Source organism: Rhinoraja longicauda, chromosome 9 (assembly GCF_053455715.1).
Source record: "Rhinoraja longicauda isolate Sanriku21f chromosome 9, sRhiLon1.1, whole genome shotgun sequence".
NCBI lineage: Eukaryota > Metazoa > Chordata > Chondrichthyes > Rajiformes > Arhynchobatidae > Rhinoraja > Rhinoraja longicauda.
The window spans coordinates 16,122,934-16,148,455 of record NC_135961.1 but is presented as its reverse complement, the minus strand read 5'-3'; the positions used below and the strand labels follow the sequence as shown (position 1 = coordinate 16,148,455).

Genomic DNA, 25,522 nt, shown 5'->3' with positions numbered 1-25,522 from the left:
TTTCATCTTGTCTATTCTACCTCAACATCTGTACAAATTCTGATGGACTTTTCTTTCCCTATTTTCATGAAGCATAAAATGACTTTTTTTCCCTCTCCCCACAGTTACTACATGACCTTCTGAATGCTTCTCCTAATTTATGTTTTAAATGCTGTTGTGTCTACATTTTGAGGGGAAATTGGTTGTATTTATTACACATCTTGTGCTTTTAATTGGCAGCTAACCTCACTGGACATAGAGAAAGAGTTGGACTAGAAAATTTTGAGTTACTGAAGGTTCTGGGAACAGGAGGTAAGTTTTGGGTAGAACTATCAATCTTTAACAAAATATGTTAATTTTGTTCAGGACAAGATTTTACAAATCAGAACACCTAGCTAGTTGAAGGAGAGAGGTAAAAAAAAAATCAAAACTCTGGTGTTTTATTCTGAGTTAACTGACATTAGTTGATCCTTGTTTTGCATTCCAAATTCTCTTTTCCTAATGTTATTTGTTGGAACTGTTTATATATTGATGAATGAAGATCGGATTTGAATTCTCTATAATCAGGTACCATTTCCAGGTAGGGTCAATGCCTGTAAAATTACAGTTTTACAAAAAATCTTTAGGAGAGAAGTTGTAGTAAAAAATATAATTGAAAAAAAAAATTCCTTTAATGGTGAGTTTTATTCTATTATCTATTATTCATATAAAGTTATTCATGCAAATTTTTTGTGTCTACGTATGCTTAATTTGAGTTAAAAAAAATATATATAATCAACCTTGGAGTTAGAATGGGAAAAAGGCCCTTTAACCCCACTTATCCATACCTACCAAAATGCTGATCTAAGCTAATCCCATTTGCTCATGTTAGGCCCATATCTCTCCAAAACCTTTGCATCCATGTACATGTTCAATTCTCTTTTAAATGCTGATATTGTACCTGCCTTAACCACTTTCTCTGGCAGCTCGTCCCATTATCCTCTATGTGAAGAAGTTGCCCCTCCAGTCCCTTTGAAACCTTTTCCCTCTCATCTTAAAACTATGCCCTCTAATTTTTGATTCCTCTTCTCAGGGAAAAATATTGCATTTTCACGTTATCGATGCCCCTCGTGATTTTATACACGTCTATAAGATCTCACTTAGTCTCCTATGCTCCAAGCAATAAAGTTCTAGTTTTCCCAAGCTCTCCCAATAACTCAGGCCCTTGACTCCTGATAACATCCTCATAAATCATCTTTGCATTCTTTCCAGCTTAATAGCAACATTCCTATACCAGGGTAACCAAAATTGTACACAATACTCTAAGTGCAGCTTCACCAATGTATTGTACAACTGCAACATCATGTCCCAAATCTTGTACTCAGTGCTCTGACTCATTGCCAGTGCCAAATGCCTTCTTCACCACCATGTCTACATTTGACACCACTTTCAGGCAACTATGCGCTTGTATTCCTACATCCTTCTGTTTTACAACACCCCTGAGGACCCTACTATTCACTGTGAAAGTCATAAAATCCAGCACCTCGCACTTATCTGAACTGAACTCCGTTTGCCATGACTCAGTCCGCTTACCTGGATCCCACTCTAATTTCTGACAAGCTTCTTCAATGTCGACAATATGACACTATGATTTTAGTGTCATCTGCAAATTTATCAACCCTGCTTTGAAAGTTCTCATTCAAATCATTGATACAGGTGAAGAACAACAAATGGACACAGTATTAAGGACAGGCATCCAGTCCAAGAAACATTTTTCCACTATCACCAATGCTTTCTACCATCAAGCCAATTATGTATCCAATTAGCAAGGTCTCCAAAGATCCATTGTAATCTAACTTTCCAGGTTAGCCAACCATGCAGGACCTTGTCAAAGACCTTGCTGAAGTCCGTAAAGGCAATGTCCACAAGCCTACTCTCATCAATCCTCTTTGTGATCTCTTCAAAAAAACTCTAAAAGATTTGTGAGACATAATGTCTCGTGTACAAATCCGTGCTGGTGTTAGTAGATCTTGTCTCTGATAATCCCCCCTCGAGTAATCTAACCACCGCTGATGTCAGGCTCATCAGCCAGTAAATCCCTGGTTTTCCTTGCTGCCTTTAAATAACGGTACAATATTAGCCACCCTCTGATCTTCCAGAACTTCACATGTGGCTAAATAACTCAACAAGGGCCTCTGCAATTTCCTCCCTAGTTCCCCACAGGGTTTGAACTTGCACTTGGTCAGTCATGGGGATTTATCCACCTTATTGTACTTTGAAACCACTAGTACCTCCTCTTTTTTAATTCATATTTGATCCAATAATCATCCAATATTTGACCCAATGCCTCAATTCTTAAGCTTCTTAACTCCACAGTAAAAACTGTCAAGAAATATTCATTAAAAATTCTCATCCACCTCCTGTGGCTCTACACACACACAGACATACTGATCTTTAAAGGGGCCTATCTTCCCCAAGCCATCGTTTTACTCTTAAATACCTTTAGCATCTCTTGATATTTTCCTTTCCCTTTCCTGCCAAATCCATCATATGCCTTCTATTTGCCCTGCTGATTTCCCTCTTAAGTGTACTCCCACACCTCTTATACTTGTTGAGGGATTCACTTGATCCCAACTCATAAACCTGATGTCTGGTTTTCCATGAGAAGAGCCTCAATATCTCTCATCATCCAAGTTTTCCTAAACTTGCCAGCCATGCCTTTCACTGTAACAGGAACATGCTGTCCCTAAACTCTTGCTATTTAAAAACTCCCACTTGTCAGACATTCTTTTACCTGTGACAGTCCCACCGAGTTGACCAAATTTCTGCCTAATGCCTCTAAATTTGGCTTTGGCCCAATTTAGGACATCTTGTGGGCCAATCCAATCTTCCTCCATAACTTTAAAAAACTAATAGAATTATGGTCACTTGCCCTAAGTTGTTTCCCAAGAGGAGGTTAAGGAGTAGGCACCCTCACCAGTAGCCCCCTTGAGGTATTGATTAAGAAAGCTTTCTAAGTCATTTCTAAAAAAATTCACCCCTTCCAAGCCCTTTGCACTATGGGTGTCGTAGTCAATGGAAAAGAACCTAAAATCTCCACTAATTCTACCCTATTATTCTTTCGGCTATCTGCGATCTTCCCAAACATCAGCTCCTCCAATTTTTGCTGACCATCAGCGGCCTATAATACAGTCCCATGAAAGTGGTCATCCATCTAAATTCTACCCGTATGGCCTCACTGGATGACCCCCAAGATTATCATTTTTCAGATCTGTTGTTATGTCCTCCCTCATCGAAAAGACAACCTCCCCCTTATATCTGTTCCACGATCATGCCTATCGCATCAGTACCTTAGAGCATTGAGCTGCCAGTCTTGCCGTTTCCTCTACCATGTTTCTATTATGGCTGTAATATTCTAATCCCCTGAGCTAATCCTGAGTTTGTCTATCTTGTCTGTCAAACCTCTTGCATTAAAAAAGTGCAGTGTTAACCGCCAGTCTTCCCTATCTCTTTGCCATACTTCTGGTTGTACTGCCTACTAAACTTGCTCTCTTTGACTACATTACTTGCCTCCAACTACTCATCTGCCTCTTTTCTTTTCTGGGATTCATCCTCCTGCCAATCTAGTTTAAACCCTACCAGCAAATCTTCCTCCCAGGATATTGGCCCCCCTCCTGTTCAGGACCTCTTATACAGGTCATCTCTGCCCCAGAATAGATTCCATTGATCCTAGAACCTAAATCCCCATCTCCTGCGCCAGCTTCTCAGCCATGCATTCAGCCGGTTTATCCTTCTATTTCTGCCCTTATTAGTATGTGTCACTGAGAATAAACTAGAGGATGCTATCCTTGTGATCTTCATTTATAATCTCTTTTCTATCTCCCTATTATTGGTACCAATGTATACAATGACCTCTGGCAGTTCACCCTTCCCCTTGAGGATGTTTTGCAACTGCTCAGAGATATATTTGACACCTGCAGCCAAGAGCCAACACACCATCACAGCCATAGAATCTCTTTTAACTACTGAGTCAACTATCTCTATCATGTCACCTGACTCCACGCTTCCCAGCTGAGCCTGAGAGGCATTGACCTGACTGCTTCTGCTGAAAGGCCATACCCTGCAGCAGTAACCTTTTCCGTTACCTTTCCTGATGGTCACCCATCTACCTGCTGCCTGTCCTTGTGTGTGACCATCTCTTTAATACTCTTATTTATGATGCTCTCTGCATCGCAGATGATCTTGAGTGCATTCAATTCCAGTTCTATTTCCTTGACACCGTCAGTCAGGCACTGAAGCTTGGTACACTTCCCACAGGTGTAGTCACGAGGGACACTGGAAGTTTGTTGGTATTGCTCTATTGCAGGAGACCCCATAACTCTTGACACCCGTACTAATCAAGAATTTGTCTATCTGTGCCTTAAAAATATCCACTGGTTTGGCCTCAGCCCTCTGTGGCAATGTTTCACAGATTAACTACCCTTAAATAGCTACTTTAAAATGATTCAATTGAGTGTGGAGCACATTGAAGAGAAGATATGCCATGCCATTTTGTGACTTACGTGATAATACAAATCTGTTACCCTGCCTTTAATAGAATAAGTGCTATTTATTATAAATGACTAAGAGTGCTTTGTTACAATATATCAATAAACTATTCTTTAATTTTTGTTAATTCATCAACACAGCATATGGGAAAGTTTTCCTGGTCAGAAAAATCAGTGGCCATGACACAAACAAGCTCTATGCTATGAAGGTACTCAAGAAGGCTTCGATTGTACAAAAAGCTAAAACCACTGAACACATCAAGACAGAACGGCAGGTGTTAGAACATATCCGCCAGTCTCCTTTTCTGGTCACATTGCACTATGCCTTCCAGACGGACACAAAGCTTCACCTGATTCTAGGTAATGCTTTAAAAATTGCTGTCTTTTTTTTTTAAGACACTCAAAAATGTATGCATTGTGAACAATTTTTATTTCTCTTTGAAGTAGCATTGAAATGTTCATTAATATTTGCCCTGATACTGTAATCATCCAGTATATACTGTAACAAATATCCTGCTTAATATCGTTAAGTGTCTTGACCCAGAACCATGACCAAACCAAACTAACTTTCAATGTTGATTTGGTTTAGGTCTTTTTTTCCTCCACAGGAGATGAAAGATCACAAGGATAATATGAAGTGGTTCCTCCTTCAAGATTATTATCGGGTATAAAGTAATTAATTTTCAGTGGTCAGTAATACAAGCACAATAAATTACTGTAATCATGCAGTAATTTATTGTGCTTGTATTACTGACCACTGAAAATTAATCATGCAAAGAACCAAAGGCAAGATTACGAAGTCATTCAGAGTTATAATGCATAATTCTCTGCCTGAAGGTGAAATGTACAGCACCAAAGGCATCCATCTGCTTGTTGCCAGATCTTTTATAAATGTACGCTTGCCTTCATTCGTTGGGACACTGAGTATCAGATTCAGGAAGTCAAGTTGCAGCTTTATAAAACTTTGGTTAGTCTGCATTTGGAGTACTGTGTTCAGCTCTACTCACCTGATTACAGAAAGGACGTGGTGGCATTGGAGAAATTGCAGAAGAGATTTACCAGGATCCTGCCTAGATGGCATTAGGTAAAAGGAAAGGTTGGACAAACTTGGATTGTTTTCTCTTAAGTAGGAAGCTGAGGGGAGACTTGATAGTTTATAAAATTATGCTATGCATAGATAGGGTGGAGAATATTTTTCCCAGGCTGGAAATCTCAAATACTAGAGGGCTCAGCTTTTAGATGAAAGGGAGAAAGTTTAAAGGAGATATGCCGGGCACATCTCGGACACCTTCTGATTCTAGCTTAGTATCTCCAATTTTACTTGTTCTTTTATTAATGGCTTTGTCTTCAATGCTTGAGAACTCAAGCCCTGAAATACCTTCCTTACACCACCATCTTTCTACATTGTTTTCTTTCTTTAAAATGCACTTTAAAGGCTTTAATCATGTTTCGGTTATCTATAGTATTAGCTCCTTGTGTTGCTCAGAGTTTGATTTCATTTGGTTATGCCCTCTGAGTGGAACCTTGAAATTATAGAATGAGTAAGGCACTTTAGTTCATTGAAGTTTTCATTGTCAATGTTGTTTGAATTCTTTCTGCAGACTATGTGAATGGTGGCGAATTGTTTACACATCTATACCAAAGAGAGCACTTTACAGAAGAGGAGGTTCAAATTTATACTGGGGAGATTGTATTAGCTCTGGAGCACCTCCACAAGGTAAAAGTGATAAATATTTCAGTCATATGGAGTAGAACTGAAATGCAAATTATTGTGTCCATTGAATATTGTAGAAATCCATGTTGGACAAAATTAGCCTGCTCGTCAATTTATTAGAGTCTTAAAGTCATACATCACAGCCAGTGCCGGTGTTACCACCAAATGCCTATCTTTACTAATCCCATCTTCCAGCATTTGGCTCATTGCTTTCAATGCCATGGAGTTTCAAGTGCTAATCATGATTATCTGTGCCATGAGTGTACGTTTCTCCACCAATCCCATAAGCAGCATGTTCCAGGTTTCAACCACTCTACGAATGAAAAGGTTCTTCCTCAAATCCATTCTAAATGTCTCACCTCTTGCCTTAATCATATGTCCCCTGGTTATAAGCACTTATGCTAAGGGGAAAAGTTACTCTTTTTGTCCCTCATAATTTTGAATACCTCGAGCAATTCCACCTCTCTGGAATTTTCTACCATGGAGGATAGTGGAGGTTGTTCGCTAAAAGAGAAAGTAGATCATTTTTTTAGAAATCAGGAAATTGAGGGCTTGTGGAACTGGCAGAGACGAAGGGTTGAGGCCTCAGCAGATCTACCATTGTCATACTGAGTGGCTAGCTAGGCTGAAGGAGCCAGCTGGCCTGTACCCGTTAATATTTGTTTGTGTGAAGGGTCCCGACCAAAGCATCGTCTGCCAATTTCCTCTACAGATGCTGTCTGTCCCGCTGAGTTCCTCGAGTACTTTATTTTTTGCTCAAGATTCCAGCATCCGACAAACTCAGCTTATCCACTTTCCTCATAGCTGAAATGTCAAGGTCAAGGATAAGGAAATGTTTATCCCAAGCAACTCCTGATAAATCTCCATTGCACCCTTTCAAGTAAAATCCCATTCTTCATATATATACTTGTCTAAAGTAATTTATTAATTCTTTTGTTGACAGCTTGGCATCATATATCGAGATATCAAGCTTGAAAACATTTTATTGGATGGTGATGGTCATATTATTTTAACAGACTTTGGACTCAGCAAGGAATTTGTCACAGATGAGGTAATTTTTGCTGGTTCTTTGAGGATGAACAGACTTTTTATGGACATTAAATTTTCTGCCCATTGTTAGCAAAAGTGATCAAATGTTTTCTTACCTTAATACATTAATGTGTAGTTTTTATAATTGATTTGTAATGTAAATGTATAACGTTTCTTTTTATGTAGGATGAAAAAACATATTCATTTTGTGGCACTATTGAATACATGGCACCAGAGATTATTCAAGGAGGACGTAATGGCCATGATAAGGTAAATGACTAGTAACATTATTGTTACATTATTGAATGAACAGATTTTATATATTTGATATAAAATGATTTTGGAGTTAATTGAAGTAAGGGTATGGATAGCGGTGTTATCACAGCACTCAGTTCAAACTATGTCTGCTTATTTATTGTGGCTAGCTATCTTCATATAGTATTAGATTTGCTGCTACATTTTTTAGTAAGTTTTTTAAATGACTTATCATTGTTAAAATTGTTAAGGCACAATAGACCTGTGTTTAACAGATCTAACTTCATTGTTCTGTTATAGATTGAGATAGTCATAGAATCTTCTAGCGTGGAAACAGGCTCTTTGGCCCAACTCATTCATGCTGGTGGCCATCTTAACCAACCTGATCTCCCGGTGGCTGAGCACTTCAACTCCCCCTCCCACTCCCAGTCTGACCTTTCTGTCATGGGGCTCCTCCAGTGCCATAGTGAGGCCCACCGGAAATTGGAGGATCAGCACCTCATATTTCGCTTGGGCAGCTTGCAGCCAAGCGGTATGAACATTGACTTCTCCAACTTTAGATAGTTCCTCTGTCCCTCTCTTCCCCACCCCTTCCCAGTTCTCCCTCTATCTTCCTGTCTCCACCTATATCCTTCCTTTGTCCCGCCCCCCTGACATCAGTTTGAAGAAGGGTCTCGACCCAAAACGTCACCCATTCCTTCTCTCCTGAGATGCTGCCTGACCTGCTGAGTTACTCCAGCATTTTGTGAAATAAATACCTTCGATTTGTACCAGCATCTGCAGCTATTTTCTTACACAAGATATACCATCAAAGCTACTCACATTTAAAAGTTGCTTTACCATTTTAGAAGTTAAAAAACAAATACACTGTTAAAAGTCTTAAAGAACTAAAATTTGAAACTAAGCTAAAATACTCAAAAGCCTTGCTGCAAGTGGTGTTACTTTTTTCATAAACTCAGTCTTTACCTTTTTATTTTTTTCTGATCTCTTCTGATTTAACTCTACCTACATTAATGCATCTTTCGCAATCATTCCCCTGTTTTCTTTTGTCCAGTCCGGTGCTTTTTTTGTATACAGGTAGATGCAGATATACATCATTAATAAACATACGTATCACTTTGCCGGAAAACAGAATAACGATGTCTAACTCTTTAGAGATTCCTGTATGCCAAACCATCCCCCAAAAAGCACTGCTCCTGTCATTAAGGACCTAAATCACTACAGTTTAATCTTCTGAAGTTTCTAGCAATTTACAAGGGAACAAAAATTTGAGATGAGAAATGAGGGGAAAAATGTAGTTAATGGGGCATAAAGTAAAATGTATCACTCTGGACCAGTGTGAAAAATAATAGCACTGCATTCTCAAACCCCCAATAATCAGTATAATTAAAAGGTAGAACTTTTGTTGTGTCAAAATGGGAGCATTTCTCTGGAGTTTATGTGTCAAGAAATTGTGAAAATCACTTTTATATATAAAAAACACTTTTTCAGTAATCTTGTCTATTTCAATATTATTCTTTAATAAGTAGTGTAATGTCATATTTATTTTAGATTAATGCAGTGCTGTGTTTATGAATGGTATAAAATATATTTGTACTTTGAACAAATCTCAAATAGTGACTTGCTTGAGCAGGATAATGTAATTCCCAAAAGCTGCTCTCTCGAATGTAAATATTGATCGATTACTTCATCAATAATCTTACAAAGACATTTCTCCGTTTTCAAGTTGTTTTTTCCTGTACAACCCTTATAAGATTTATATGCGACATATTACTAATGATTAGTACAACTACATTTGATATGTATGTTGTGTTTATTTATATTTTTAAACGGAATTATTGCAGTTAAATATGGGGACAATATAAAATGAAATGGCGACTGAGTTTGGGTCTTATAAACGGACTTTTCTGGAGTGGGATTTGAACCTGCGGTGAGAATGTTGTCACTGAGCTGCAATTTACAACATTTATGTCATTGGTTCTCAACAGGCAGTTGATTGGTGGAGCCTTGGAGTCTTAGTGTATGAACTATTAACTGGAGCTTCTCCATTCACTGTGGATGGTGCAAAAAATTCTCAGTCGGAAATCTCAAGGTAACTCCAACAGGATTTTATTCTCTACAAAAATTCTAATGCATTTAGAATAAAGAACGAAAGTACTATTCACAGAATTGGTTCTTGTATTGAATCCCTCCATGTATGCTGTGTTCCAATTTTCCAAATGTTCACATTTAAGCTTCATTCATGTGAAAAAAAGGCAATCTGTGCGAAATACATTTGAATGGCCACTCCCGTGGTACGTTAACAATACATTTTTTATGTTGTAATCCAAGTGCCAGCACTACAGTAAAACTCCAGTCCTCCACATCCAATTGTTTGAAAATCCTGATGGTTTGGCATCTGGCTCACACATTAGTCTGGAATGTAAGTTGGGGGGCCAGGGGGCAAATCATGTCTGGATAGTAGCTGTGCCAGGGTCTGGATTGTGGGCTCAATGTGCTGTTGGGGGCAGGCTTGAGTTTCTGAACAATTGAAGTCAAGAACATAGACATAAAATGCTGGAGTAACTCAGCAGGTAAGGCAGCAACTTTGGAGAAATAGAATAGGTGACGTTTTATGTTGAGATCCTTCTTCAGATGCACAGGAACATCGGTTTGAAGTGGAGCTGGGGTCCAGAGTGCTTGTATATTTTCTGCTCAGTTTAAACTTACCAGGTTTACTGGAAAATTTATTATACCACTGTGTAAAAACGTGAAAGAGAAAAGTGTTTGGATTTTAATGGGAATAACATCTAATAGACTGTAAAACCTACTGGGTCTGGCAGGAGTAAAGTCTTATGGTTACCGGATGAAGTTTTGCTATATCATCAAACACCAGTGGTCTTAACGATCAAACATAATCAAGTTGGAGCAAGCATTAAGTTTGCATTTCTAACTAGAAGTGAATCCAGGTTTCTCATGCTCAATTTATGAAAAAAATAATTTATTATTTAGCGTGGAGGTTCTGGTGAGCAATTGATTATGATGTGTATCTATCTACATTGCTTAAAGTCAGACTATTTTAGCTAATAATCTTTTAGATTTCTTGTAGAGATAGTTGTAATCTCTAGAAGATTAATCACTTCAGGGGCCCAACTCTTCTTTACATCCACAATAGAGATCTAGTGGTTCCATAAGCCACACCTTTACTAACAACTGTTAAATAAAATGTGGGCTTGAGGCAAGTTAGTATATACGCACATAATGTAAATCAAGCCTCAGGGCTTGAGTTTGCAATAATGACAGGTAATACGTTGCAGTCTTTCAGCTGCAATTTCTGCTCTACACAGGCTTAATCTGGCTCAAACCATTTTGTCACTGCGGTACATATCTCAGTGGACTCTACTGGATTGCACACATCTGGACAAAGAATAGTTCTCATTGAAAACATTTGGCAATTTAATTTGGAACAGTTGTAAAGGAAAACACCAGGGAACATTAACTTTGCACAAGGAAACTACTTTCCTTCAGCACTATTCAGAGATTACATAATTTTCCAGCATCTAATTATTTCTTCTTTATGCAACTGCATATAAAGAGGAAGGAATAGATGACGTTTCGTGTAGAGACCCTTCTTCAGACTCGAAGGAGTCTATATTCAAAAAATCCCTTTTAGACCACGAGGCATAGCAGCAGAATTTGGCCATTCGGTCTATCGAGTGTACTCCGCCATTCAATCATGGCTGATTTTCCTTCAATCCCATTCTCCTGCCATCTCCCCACAACCTTTGATGCCTGTAGTAATTAGGAACCTAACAATCTCCACTTTAAAAATACCCAATGTCTTGGCCTCCACAGCAATCTGTGGCAGTGAATTCCACAGATTCACCACCCTCTAGCTAAAGAAATTTGTCCTCATTCCTTTTCCAAAGATATATCCTTTTATTCTGAGGCCGGCCCTTGGATTCTGAACTCTCCTACTGTTGGAAACATCCTTTCCACGTCCACTCTATCCAGGCCTTTCAATAAGATCCCTTCTCATCCCTCTAAACACCAGCAAGTACAGGCCCAGAGCCTTACAATGCTCCTCATACATTAATCCAATCATCATCACTTCTTTGCCCACTCTCTCAACCTGTCCAAATCCTTCTGTAGACTCCCTGCTTCCACAACACTACCTGGCCCTCCTACAATCTTCTATTTTCAGACATCAAAACAAACTTAGCGACAAAGTCATAAATTCCGTTATTCAGATTGTTAACATATAACATGAAAAGTAGCCGACCCAAAACCAACCCATGTGGAACATAGAAACATAGAAACATAGAAAATAGGTGCAGGAGGAGGCCATTCGGCCCTTCGAGCCTGCACCACCATTCAATATGATCATGGCTGATCATCCAGCTCAGTAGCCTGTACCTGCCTTCTCTCCATACCCCCTGATCCCTTTAGCAAAAAGGGCCACATCTAACTCCCTCTTAAATATAGCCAATGAACTGGCCTCAACTACCTTCTGTGGCAGAGAATTCCACAGTCTCACCACTCTCTGTGTGAAGAAATATTTTCTCATCTCGGTCCTAATCCTTAAGCTGTGACCCCTGGTTCTGGACTCCCCCAACATCGGGAACAATCTTCCCGCATCTAGCCTCTCCAACCCCTTAAGAATTTTATATGTTTCTATAAGATCCCCTCTCAGACTTCTAAATTCCAGCGAGTACAAGCCCAGTCTATCCAGTCTTTCCTCATATGAAAGTCCCGCCATCCCAGGGATCAATCTGGTGAACCTTCTCTGTACTCCCTCTAAGGCATCACTAGTCACTGGCAGCCAATCAAAAAAGGCCCCCTTTATTCCCACTCTGCCTTCTGCCAGTCAGCCAATCTTCTATCCATGCTCGTACTGTGGTTCTAATACCATCTAGTTTAGTAGCCTTGTGTGTGGCACCTTATCAAAGGCCTTCGGAAAATCCAAGTAAACAACACCCACTGACTCTCCTTGGTCTATCCTGCTTGTTACCTCCTCAAAAAACGTCAACAAATATGTCAGGCAAGATCTCCCCATAATAAAACCATGCTGACCGGCCTATTTTATCAAGTGCTTCCAAATACCCTGAAACCTCATCCTTAATAACGGACTCTAAAATTTTACCAACCACAGAAGTCAGACTAACTGGCCTATAGTCTTGACCCAAAATGTCACCTATCCATGTTCTCCAGAGATGGTACCTGACCTGCTGAGTTACTGTAATTTCATCGTGGTTACAACGTAAAATAAAAGAAATCTTTTCTTTATTCTTGTATATAAATACATTCTGAAATCTATTATACCAATTAGTTCTCTATAAGATCTTTAAAAATGTATAATATCACAATAACTAAGGTCCAGAAAAATATTGAATTTACATTGCATCCATTTTTTTCTTTTACTATTAAAATTGAATGCGCTGCAAAGATAACTTCACTTCTATATTCTTGAGGTCCTCATTTAATTTCCTATCTTGAAGTAGTGAATGGAGCCCCGGCATCTTCCCACTGTGATAGAGGTAGAAATAAATCACTGGAAATTATGTTCATTGGCTAGTGCTGCCCTATATCACCCTGGGCAGCCGATTAAAGGCACCAATTATTAATGCTTATGACTAACTGGCCCACCCAGTGTTCTAGCTAATGGTGGTATATAATAAGGAGGGAAGTAAAGCATTTTTACTTAATAAATTCCAAAGCCATTATCATGTGGAAAGTATGGTTAGTAAATTGTGGATGATAGGAAGGTTAGTGGTGTTGTAGATAATAAGGAAGATGTCTAAGGAGTCAGCAGGATATTGACCAGTTGGGAACAGTGTGGCACATGGAATTTAATCCAGACAAGTTGATACATTTTAGGAAGTCAAATAAGGGTTGTTACATCAGTTTAGTTTATTGTCACATGTACCGAGGTACCTTGAAAACCTTTTGTTACATGCTAACCAGTCAGACCAGAAAGACAATACAAGATTACAGTTGATTCATTTACAGTGTATAGATACATGATAAGGGAATAACGTATGAAAGGCAAAGCCATCAAGAATAGTCTGAGGGTCATCAAAGAGGTAGATAGTAGTTCAGCACTGCTCTCTGGTTGTGGTAGGATGATTTAGTTGCCTGATAACAGCTGGAAAGAAATTGTCCCTGAATCTGGAGGTGTGTATTTTCACACTTCTTTCCCTTTTGCCTGATGGGAGAGGGGAGAAGAGGGAATGGCCAGGGTGTGACTCATCCTTGATTATGCTGCTGGGCTTGCTGAGGCAACGTGAGGATGAAACTGAGTCACTAGAAGGGAGTTTGGTTTGTGTGATGGTCTGGGCTGCGTCCACAATTCGCTGCAATTTGTTGCGGTCTTGGATGGAGCTGTTCCCAAACCAAGCTGTGATGCATCCTGATAAAAGGCTTTCTTAGGTACATCTAAAGTTGGTGAGAGTTGTAGGGGACATGCCAAACTTCCTAAGCCTTCTTAGGAAGTAGAGGGTTGGACATATACAGTAAATGGAATGTTATGAACAGGGACCTTGTGGTCAAATCCATTGTTTCCTGAAAGTGGTAACACAGGCAGATAGCGTGGTGAAGAAGAAATATTGTGTGCTTGCCTTTATGGGTCAGGTCATGAAGTATAAAAGTTGGAACATTATATGGCTACATTACAAACCACTGCTTGGACTGCACTTGGAGAACTAAGTGCGGTTCTGCTTGCCAAACCATCTAAAGGATATGGTTGTGTTGAAGAAAGTGCAGAGGAGATTCATCAAGATGTTCCCTGGATTGGAGTACTTCCGCTATCGGAAAAGATTAGATAGGCTGGGTTGATTTTCGCTGGAGTGAAGGAGACTGAGGGGTTATCTGATAGATATTTACACGATTATAAGAGCAATCAACAGGGTAGTCAGAATCAGATAGTCAGATAGTCTGACATCAGTGGTGGGGAAGATGCTGGAGTCAATTATAAAAGACGAAATTGCTGAGCATTTGGATAGCAGTAACGGGATCATTCCGAGTCAGCATGGATTTACGAAGGGGAAATCATGCTTGACAAATCTACTGGAATTTTTTGAGGATGTAACTAGGAAAATTGACAGGGGAGAGTCAGTGGATGTGGTGTACCTCGACTTTCAGAAAGCCTTCGACAAGGTCCCACATAGGAGATTAGTGGGCAAAATTAGGGCACATGGTATTGGGGGTAGGGTACTGACATGGATAGAAAATTGGTTGACAGACAGAAAGCAAAGAGTGGGGATAAATGGGGCCCTTTCGGAATGGCAGGCAGTGACCAGTGGGGTACCGCAAGGTTCGGTGCTGGGACCCCAGCTATTTACGATATACATTAATGACTTAGACGAAGGGATTAAAAGTACCATTAGCAAATTTGCAGATGATACTAAGCTGGGGGGTAGTGTGAATTGTGAGGAAGATGCAATAAGGCTGCAGGGTGACTTGGACAGGTTGTGTGAGTGGGCGGATACATGGCAGATGCAGTTTAATGTAGATAAGTGTGAGGTTATTCACTTTGGAAGTAAGAATAGAAAGGCAGATTATTATCTGAATGGTGTCAAGTTAGGAGAAGGGGTGGTTCAACGAGATCTGGGTGTCCTAGTGCATCAGTCAATGAAAGGAAGCATGCAGGTACAGCAGGCAGTGAAGAAAGCCAATGGAATGTTGGCCTTCATAACAAGAGGAGTTGAGTATAGGAGCAAAGAGGTCCTTCTACAGTTGTACCGGGCCCTGGTGAGACCGCACCTGGAGTACTGTGTGCAGTTTTGGTCTCCAAATTTGAGGAAGGATATTCTTGCTATTGAGGGCGTGCAGCGTAGGTTCATTAGGTTAATTCCCGGAATAGACAATAGACAATAGACAATAGGTGCAGGAGTAGGCCATTCAGCCCTTCGAGCCAGCACCGCCATTCAATGCGATCATGGCTGATCACTATCAATCAGTACCCCGTTCCTGCCTTCTCCCCATACCCCCTCACTCCGCTATCCTTAAGAGCTCTATCCAGCTCTCTCTTGAAAGCATCCAACGAACTGGCCTCCACTGCCTTCTGAGGCAGAGAATTCCACACCTTCACCACCCTCTGACTGAAAAAGTTCTTCCTCATCTCCGTTCTAAATGGCCTACCCCTTATTCTCAAACTGTGGCCCCTTGTTCTGGACTCCCCCAACATTGGGAACATGTTATCTGCCTCTAATGTGTCCAATCCCCTAATTATCTTATATGTTTCAATAAGATCCCCCCTCATCCTTCTAAATTCCAGTGTATACAAGCCCAATCGCTCCAGCCTTTCAACATACGACAGTCCCGCCATTCCGGGAATTAATCTAGTGAACCTACGCTGCACGCCCTCCATAGCAAGAATATCCTTCCTCAAATTTGGAGACCAAAACTGCACACAGTACTCCAGGTGCGGTCTCACCAGGGCCCGGTACAACTGTAGAAGGACCTCTTTGCTCCTATACTCAACTCCTCTTGTTACGAAGGCCAACATTCCATTGGCTTTCTTCACTGCCTGCTGAACCTGCATGCTTCCTTTCATTGACTGATGCACTAGGACACCCAGATCTCGTTGAACTCCCCCTCCTCCTAACTTGACACCATTCAGATAATAATCTGCCTTTCTATTCTTACTTCCAAAGTGAATAACCTCACACTTATCTACATTAAACTGCATCTGCCATGTATCCGCCCACTCACACAACCTGTCCAGGTCACCCTGCAGCCTTATTGCATCTTCCTCACAATTCACACTACCCCCCAACTTAGTATCATCTGCAAATTTGCTAATGGTACTTTTAATCCCTTCGTCTAAGTCATTAATGTATATCGTAAATAGCTGGGGTCCCAGCACCGAACCTTGCGGTACCCCACTGGTCACTGCCTGCCATTCCGAAAGGGACCCATTTATCCCCACTCTTTGCTTTCTGTCTGTTAACCAATTTTCTATCCATGTCAGTACCCTACCCCCAATACCATGTGCCCTAATTTTGCCCACTAATCTCCTATGTGGGACCTTGTCGAAGGCTTTCTGAAAGTCGAGGTACACCACATCCACTGACTCTCCCTTGTCAATTTTCCTAGTTACATCCTCAAAAAATTCCAGTAGATTTGTCAAGCATGATTTCCCCTTCGTAAATCCATGCTGACTCGGAACGATCCCGTTACTGCTATCCAAATGCTCAGCAATTTCGTCTTTTATAATTGACTCCAGCATTTTCCCCACCACTGATGTCAGACTAACTGGTCTATAATTACCCGTTTTCTCTCTCCCTCCTTTCTTAAAAAGTGGGATAACATTTGCTATTCTCCAATCCACAGGAACTGATCCTGAATCTATAGAACATTGAAAAATGATCTCCAATGCTTCCACTATTTCTAGAGCCACCTCCTTAAGTACTCTGGGATGCAGACCATCAGGCCCTGGGGATTTATCAGCCTTCAGTCCCATCAGTCTACCCAAAACCATTTCCTGCCTAATGTGGATTTCCTTCAGTTCCTCCATCACCCTAGGTTCTCCAGCCCCTAGAACATTTGGGAGATTGTGTGTATCTTCCTCAGTGAAGACAGATCCAAAGTAACGGTTTAACTCGTCTGCCATTTCTTTGTTCCCCATAATAAACTCCCCTGCTTCTGTCTTCAAGGGACCCACATTTGCCTTGACTATTTTTTTCCTCTTCACGTACCTAAAAAAACTTTTGCTATCCTCCTTTATATTATTGGCTAGTTTACCCTCGTACCTCATCTTTTCTCCTCGTATTGCCTTTTTAGTTAACTTTTGTTGCTCTTTAAAAGAGTCCCAATCCTCTGTCTTCCCACTCTTCTTTGCTATGTTATACTTCCTCTCCTTAATTTTTATGCTGTCCCTGACTTCCCTTGTCAGCCACAGGTGTCTCTTACTCCCCTTAGAGTCTTTCCACCTCTTTGGAATAAATTGATCCTGCAACCTCTGCATTATTCCCAGGAATACCTGCCATTGCTGTTCTACCGTCTTCCCTGCTAGGGCCTCCTTCCAATCAATTTTGGCCAGCTCCCGCCTCATGCCTCTGTAATCCCCTTTGCTATACTGCAATACCGACACTTCCGATTTTCCCTTCTGCCTTTCCATTTGCAGAGTAAAACTTATCATGTTGTGATCACTGCCTCCTAATGGCTCTTTTACCTCTAGTCCCCTTACCAGATCAGGATCATTACACAACACTAAATCCAGAATTGCCTTCTCCCTGGTAGGCTCCAGTACAAGCTGTTCTAAGAATCCATCTCGAAGGCACTCTACAAACTCTCTTTCCTGGGGTCCATTTCCAACCTGATTTTCCCAGTCTACCTGCATGTTGAAATCTCCCATAACCACCGTAGCATTACATTTTTGACACGCCAATTTTATCTCCTGATTTAACTTGCACCCTAAGTCGAGGCTACTGTTTGGGGGCCTATAGATAACTCCCATTAGGGTCTTTTTACCCTTACAATTTCTCATTTCTATCCATACTGATTCAACATCTCCTGATTCTATGTCACCCCTTGCAAGGGAATGAATATCATTCCTTACCATCAGAGCAACCCCACCCCCTCTGCCCACCTGTCTGTCTTTTCTATACGTTGTGTACCCCTGAATATTCAGTTCCCAGCCCTGGTCCTCTTGTAGCCATGTCTCAGTGATCCCTACAACATCATACTTGCCCATGACTAACTGAGCCTCAAGCTCATCCACTTTATTTTTTATACTACGCGCATTTAAGTACAACACTTTAACTTCTGTATTTACCTCCCCTCTCACATCGTTCACAATTGGCCCTGCCCTTAATTTCTTTTCCGCTCTAGAACTTCTGTTCCCATTCTTCCGAGAGTCTTTTGCAATATCTCCTGTATTCCCTTTTACCTCATCTTCATATTCACAATTTGTTAACCCCTCCCCCCCACTACTTAGTTTAAAGCCACAGGTGTCACACTAGCATGGCGGGACTGTCGTATGTTGAAAGGCTGGAGCAATTAGGCTTGTATACACTGGAATTTAGAAGGATGAGGGGGGATCTTATTGAAACATATGATAATTAGGGGATTGGACACATTAGAGGCAGGAAACATGTTCCCAATGTTGGGGGAGTCCAGAACAAGGGGCCACAGTTTAAGAATAAGGGGTAGGCCATTTAGAACGGAGATGAGGAAGAACTTTTTCAGTCAGAGAGTGGTGAAGGTGTGGAATTCTCTGCCTCAGAAGGCAGTGGAGGCCAGTTCGTTGGATGCTTTCAAGAGAGAGCTGGATAGAGCTCTTATGGATAGCGGAGTGAGGGGGTATGGGGAGAAGGCAGGAACGGGGTACTGATTGAGAGTGATCAGCCATGATCGCATTGAATGGCGGTGCTGGCTCGAAGGGCTGAATGGCCTACTCCTGCACCTATTGTAAAATTTTTAAAAATTAAATTAAAAATCATGTTTCAGTGGTAAGGGTATCAAAAACAAAAGGGCATAGGTTAAAGGTTAGAGGAAGGAAGAGGATTTGAGGTGAAAGTATTTTATACAGAAAGTGGTTGATGGAATCAGATGCAATTTATGCATTTCAGAAACAGTGAGACAGGCACTTAGGTAGAAAAGGCATTGAAGGTTATGGACAATCAGCAGATGGGATTAGTGTGGACAGGTTCAAAGATTGGCATGAACATGGTGGGTCGAAGGACCAATTTGTATGCTCTACAATTCTATGACTCTCAAATAAAATAACTATATATGGTTGCAAGAAAATTTGGAGAAGCTATCTGCTCTCACTAATAGTAATTATGTTTTCCTTAAAATAGTAGATTGTTTTTAGCAATATGAAAATTTAATTGGCTTAATTTTAATCAGGTTAAAAATTGGCTGTATTTTTCACATGCAAACGTTGCATATGCTCTGCGCTCAATATTGATTTTGAAAATAAATAATAAATGTATTCTTTCTCAGGCGAATCTTAAAAAATGATCCACCATTCTCTGTGGAGATTGGGCCCACTGCCAAGAATTTAATACAGAAACTTCTGGTGAAAGACCCTAAACAAAGGCTTGGTTCGGGGCCAACAGGAGCTGCAGAAATAAAATCGCATTCGTTTTTCCAGGTGCTGTATCACTCCAAACTAATGAGTATGTAATCTAAATTATGGGACTTAAACAACCTTTGACTGAGGCAAAGGTATTTCTGTTGAGGCAATGCCAATGAAACAGCTGTGCCATAATCTAAAGAACAGTGCAGCACAATTCTGTCATTTGCTTAATGTAAATCCTCTTATGTAAATGCTTCCTTTAGAGATTTCAACATAAATTGTTGTTTCATCTTAAATTACTACATTGCACGAAATGATGAAACAGAACCTTAAAAATGTAATTGAATGTGGACTTGAATAGTTCCTTTCTACTTACATGTTGCTATGTTTTTTTACATGCTGCAATATATATTTTTTGATTAGCTTTCAATATGGTGCTCAGTGATTTAACAAGGAACTAGACCAAGTGGACCCTTTGAGCCCAAACCGCTCCTGCATTGGTGCAGCACCACCTCCCCCCTCTCCCACCTCTTCCCCCCCCTCCCCCCCAGAAGCCCCATTCCCATTGAGAATATCATTCAATTGGAGCCTTCCTGACATTCAACAGTCCAGATCCACTGAAAAATCTCAGCACATCCAGGAATGCCATTAGTGTGGTTGCCCAGCAAAGGGTCAGGAGATTCTAAACTCCTAACAGTGTAGAAAAGACCCAGCTTCAATCCCAAATCTAGTTGGAAATTTAGAAATCAGCTTGTGTCTCCCTACTTTCCCCACCTATTCAAAATGTACTTATGGCAATAAGGGGGGCACGGTGGCGCAGCGGTAGAGTTGCTGCCTTACAGCGAATGCAGCGCCGGAGACCCGGGTTCGATCCCGAAAACGGGTGCTGTCTGTATGGAGTTTGTACGTTCTCCCCGTGATCTGCGTGGGTTTTCTCCGAGATCTTCGGTTTCCTCCCACACTCCAAAGATGTACACGTTTGTAGGTTAATTGGCTTGGTGTAAGTGTAAAATTGTCCCTAGTGTGAGTAGGATAGTGTTAATGTGTGGGGATTGCTGGTCGGCGCAGATCCGGTGGGCCGAAGGGCCTGTTTCTGCGGCGTATCTCTAAAACTAAAAAAACTATAACTAACTGTAGATGACAGATCAGAAAGTTGTGCCCAGGAATATTGGAGTAAGTAGAACGCTTTGAAATTTGCTAATTATGGACATTATAAGTTCTAATAGTTAGTTGTCTTAGGATTTGTTTTTACCCGCTATTAAGTTCATTAGTCGCATTTTCTGAAAGCAGAAAAATATTGAATAAAATAAAATTCCTTTGTCAACATTTTGAAAGACAAGGCTTTGTGCAAGACATTGGCTTAATTGCAAAACTCCTTTATGAAATTTATATCCTTTGTGGTAAAAAACCCCTGCTTTTTTTTGTTATTCATGTCTAGATTAAAATATTATTATCCCATTAAATGTGTGTGATCCATTAGTCACTCATTTCTGTTATCCAGCGGGGATCATCTCTCTTGCAGTAATTCTTTGCAATGCTTTGACAGATGACAATGGGTTTTATGAAGTTTGTGATGTTTATGCAAAAAATTGTCTGAATGACCATGAACAATTGCACATTCTATCTATTTGCTTACAAACTATCTCTAAAATAGTTTGGAAGCATAAGCAGTAATTGAAATAGTGAGCATATTTACCTTCCATTTTGACAACTGTTCTTATCTGTGGAGCAGCACAGAAACTGTGCAAGGGGTAACAGGGATATTTTCATTGTATCAATGGTCAACCAATTCATGAACCAGCAATTGCAGGCAAAGCAGGTTCCTTGGTGGTCTCTTGTCCCTTGTCTTATCTTCTGGTCTATCATTGAAGGGTCTCCTCTTTTGACAAACCTTGACTGCTGAATAGCAAGATGCCTCTGACTGAATGAAATCCTGGGAGAGAGTGAGTTCTTTGTGTCTGGGTGGCAGGTTAATTGAAAGGTGGGAAATTTCTATCCATATTTGGGGAAGCATCTGGGAGGGAATGTGCAAGGTTCAGACAATGAGACATCTGATTGGAAGATCTGGCTGGGTGCGTGCTTCCCTTCAAATGCCCCATAGAGATTATTAGGCAATTATATACACTACCATAATGACCCAAATAATGAAGTAATACTGCACTACGGTTTTCAAGATAGTTGCATATTTCAGTGGTGGCAATGGCTTGGTCAATGGCTATAGGGCTGGAAAGCGAGCTGGTAGATTGGAACCTTGGATTGTTTAAGCAAGTAGGGTTGGTGGATAGAAAGGAGGCATGTGGAGGAGGTTGGAGCCCAATTGGGAAATGGGAACATGTGTAAAGATAAATGTGGCATTGAATACATAAAGGTACCATTCTATCACTGCATTATTGAAACCTACTTATCCGGAGAGTGCCCTACAAAGCCTAGATTTAGATTTTCCTTTAATATATGTTTTCACATTTATCTGTAGGGATTAAACTGGACAGACCTAGCAAACAAAACAATTGAACCTCCAATCAAACCTATCATTCAAAATGAACTTGATGTCAGCAACTTTGCAGAGGAGTTTACAAGAATGGATCCAGCCTATTCTCCTGCTGCTGTTCCTCAACATACTGATCTATTTAAGGTACATCATCAAAAGATTTTACTTCCCTATGCAATAACTTTTTCAAATTTTGCATGCGCAAGTGAGTTTGCTTAGGGATATTACTATAAGAAAATCATAGGTAGAATGCATCTAATATTCCTCCTTATGATAGATAACAAGGAATAAAATTCCATTGTATTATGAACACCAATAACAACTTACATGGTGGAATTTGAAAGAAAGAGATGCCTTATATCAGGTGGGATTGATAATCTTACACACAGTACCTCCAATTACATGTCTAATTAAGTAATGGCCAACCTATAGGGCAGTACTTCACTGGACAGAAAATTCACCACATATTTACAACATGTTAATGTCTGGAGTAAGCCATCTAGCCCCTCAAACTTGTAATGCCATCCTGTATAATCAACTTCCTGTCAAACCTTTGCCTACTCTATTATCCAAAAATATCTGTCTCAGAGTTGAATATATTTAATGACTCCATCTCCTATGGGGAAGAAAACACCAAAGATTCACAAACAATCTGAGAGGAAAAGATCCATTCTCATTTCCATTTTAAATGTGTGATGTCTTGTTCTGGGGCTATGCTTCCTAGTTCTACCTTCCAGCTTCCCCCTAAAGGGAAAACATTCTTTTGGTATCTACCCTGTGCACCGCGCCAAGAATCACTCAATAAGGTTGCTTCTCACTCTACTAACATCGAATGATTATAAGGCTAATGTGCTCAACCTTTTTCTTGTAAAGTATTCCCTGCATCCCATGAATCACCAAGTAAAGTTTCTCTGAACTCTCTCCATTGTGCTAAATTTACATTCACAAGGATACTTTGGAAAATAAATTGTGAAGAGGACACGTGGTGGACATGTAGCAACAGCAAGTAATCAAGAAAGCTAGCGGAAAATTATAATTTATTGCTCGGGGAATCGAATACAAAAGTAGGAAAGTTATGCTTCAGTGGAATCACATCTGAATACTGTGTTCAGCATTGGTCTCATTTAAAGAAGCTATGGTAGCAGTTCAGATATGATTTATTGGATTAAACCCTGACATGGGTGGCCTGTAATATGGGGAAAAGCTGGACAGGCTGGGTTTGTATTCGTTTAGAAAAGTGATAGAGGACTTGATTGAACACAGAAGATCCAGTGTTTTTGACAAGATGGATGTGGAGAAAATGTTTCCTCTTATGGCAGAGCTGTTTACAAAATAAGAGGTGATCTATTACGATTGAGATAAGACACCATGCAGAGTTAAATATACAGTTATATCACCCATGATATTATTGGATAGTTGAAAGGCTTGAGGATTTGAGTGCCCTAGTCCTACAACTCCATTTGTCCATTTATATGTATGTTTGTATCCCTCTTAAAATCAGGTAACTGAAATTGTGCCATCTGTGTTCTTATGAAGGCTGCAACATTCCTAAAGGCAAGGCTCAAAAACATAACAAAATATTTTTTTATCATCTCCTTCTACAAATTTAATGGTAAAGATGTACTGGTTCGTTCTGTTTCGCTAAAGGTTTATGATGGAGGCTCTTTTTGCGTAGGTCTCTCTCAAGTACAAACCATCCTCGATATTTTTTGGATCTTTAGTCACATTGGTCTCCTTTAAAGAAGGCTTTATCTTCAAGATCAGATTTTTACCAATCAAGCCATCAATTGGGAATTAAATAAGTTGTTGGATGAAGTTTGCATAGAAACTTAAGAGAATTCGGATCCAAGTCCAAATATCCCTTTGAAGATAAATATTTAGTCACAATGTAGCTTATTGCGTGGTTGGTGGGGCATAACCTCTGTCATTACTTTTTATGCTCTCCTTGTATCTCTCTCTTTCTATTCCTATCAGCGAGTGTCACGACAAATTTATTGTGAGATAAATTTTATTTGGATGATTGCTATTAATTATTCCATCTCTTCAGAAGAGCGAGTTTTTTTACGGAGTGATTATTTCAGAGTGTATGATGTTTTATTGAAAATCTACAGATCAGTTGAGCTGCAAGAATGAAATTACCACTTCACTGCGTAAAGGGTATAGACTAAATTATCAAAAATGAAACCGATGATGGTTTCCTTCAGACAGCCATCTGCAAAATATATATATCTCAGGATTACTGCAAAATGTATCAGAAACAGACATTTCTGAAGTGATTCTATTTTTGAGGTAACGTGACAGAAATCTCCCAAGTATTTCCGAATTTTTTTAAATATCTGAAAAATGACATTAAAAAAATGCAGAGTTTAAGTTAACTCTAAAGTTAACTTGCGATGGTTCAGATGATATAAATATCATTTTTTGCCATTACTCATAACTAAAGTTTAGGAAGTGTCAATTATGTGACCCCAAAACTGAAATTCTTTAACAAGCAGGATTGTTATTAGGGAATTTAGCAGAGCAAATAACCTTTCTGACACTTGCATGCTTGGCTATGAAAACATGTATTTTAACTTAATTTAATTGTTTAAACTTCATCTGAAAGCATAATTTGTAATACCTCTCAGTGATCTACAAAAGCAACTATCCTTGTTTTTGTTTAATGTGGTTAATGAATCTGATCACCTGAAGCTCCTGAGGTTGCTGTGAGCCGACCTCAGCCGATATTAAGTTATGAAGTTGGTGAGGACAGGGGGAGTTCTGTACAAATCTAGACCAAGTGGACCTGTTGGGCCCAAACCTCTCCTGCATTGGTGCAGCACCCTCTCCTCCCCCTTCCCCTCTCCCCCCTTCCCTCCCTCCCCCATCCTCCCTTCCTTCCCCTTCCCCCCTCCCTCCCCTTCCCCCTCCTCCTCCCTCCCTCCCTCCCTCCTCCCTTCCCCTCCCCCCCACTCCATCCCCCTCAACCCCCCTTATCCTTCATCCTCCCCCCTCCCTCCAAGCCCTCCCTCCCTCCCTAGGAGATAGATTTAAACTTTAAAATGTGAATAACTTAAAAAATATAACACCGATTTCAATGAAACTTCTTCCATTAGCACCAAGGGGATGACGGTGAGTAAGGTGGGCCTAAAATTGTACCGTTTTGGCCGTAGTTCAGGAACAAACAAACAAGAGTTTTAGTATATAGATGATGTTGCTTCCGATCTTTCCGTTTTCTGACTTGGGTCCAGATTCTCTTGTTTAACGTTCTATGCAAACTTCATCCAACAACTTATTTATTTCACAATTGTTGGCCTGAATGGCAAAAATCTGATCTTGAAGATAAAGTAAATTAAAATAACTGACTGTAGTAGTGGTATTAAAATTGAGTTTTTGTTTCATTAGTTATTCTTTAAGGTGGTCTGGAAGTATTTGTAAGCATTTTTGAGGAACACTTGCCATTTTTATATTATACATATTTTTATGATTTTGGAAATAACAATGGCAGACAACTCTGTTGGAAGAAATTTCTAAACAATTTATAACAC

At 40.1% G+C, this 25,522-nt stretch overlaps 1 protein-coding gene across 1 annotated transcript in view; it reads left to right on the top strand.

Annotated features, from left to right (window-relative positions):
- The window catches only part of LOC144596500 (ribosomal protein S6 kinase alpha-5-like), a 55,723-nt gene that overhangs the window by 11,759 nt on the left and 18,442 nt on the right, over positions 1-25,522 (top strand). Inside the window, exons 2-9 of the mRNA XM_078404848.1 lie at positions 220-291; positions 4,647-4,865; positions 6,107-6,222; positions 7,163-7,270; positions 7,435-7,518; positions 9,492-9,595; positions 19,432-19,582; positions 21,981-22,139. Coding sequence (XP_078260974.1) covers positions 220-291; positions 4,647-4,865; positions 6,107-6,222; positions 7,163-7,270; positions 7,435-7,518; positions 9,492-9,595; positions 19,432-19,582; positions 21,981-22,139 — 1,013 coding nt within the window. The remainder of the gene's footprint in view (positions 1-219; positions 292-4,646; positions 4,866-6,106; positions 6,223-7,162; positions 7,271-7,434; positions 7,519-9,491; positions 9,596-19,431; positions 19,583-21,980; positions 22,140-25,522) is intronic.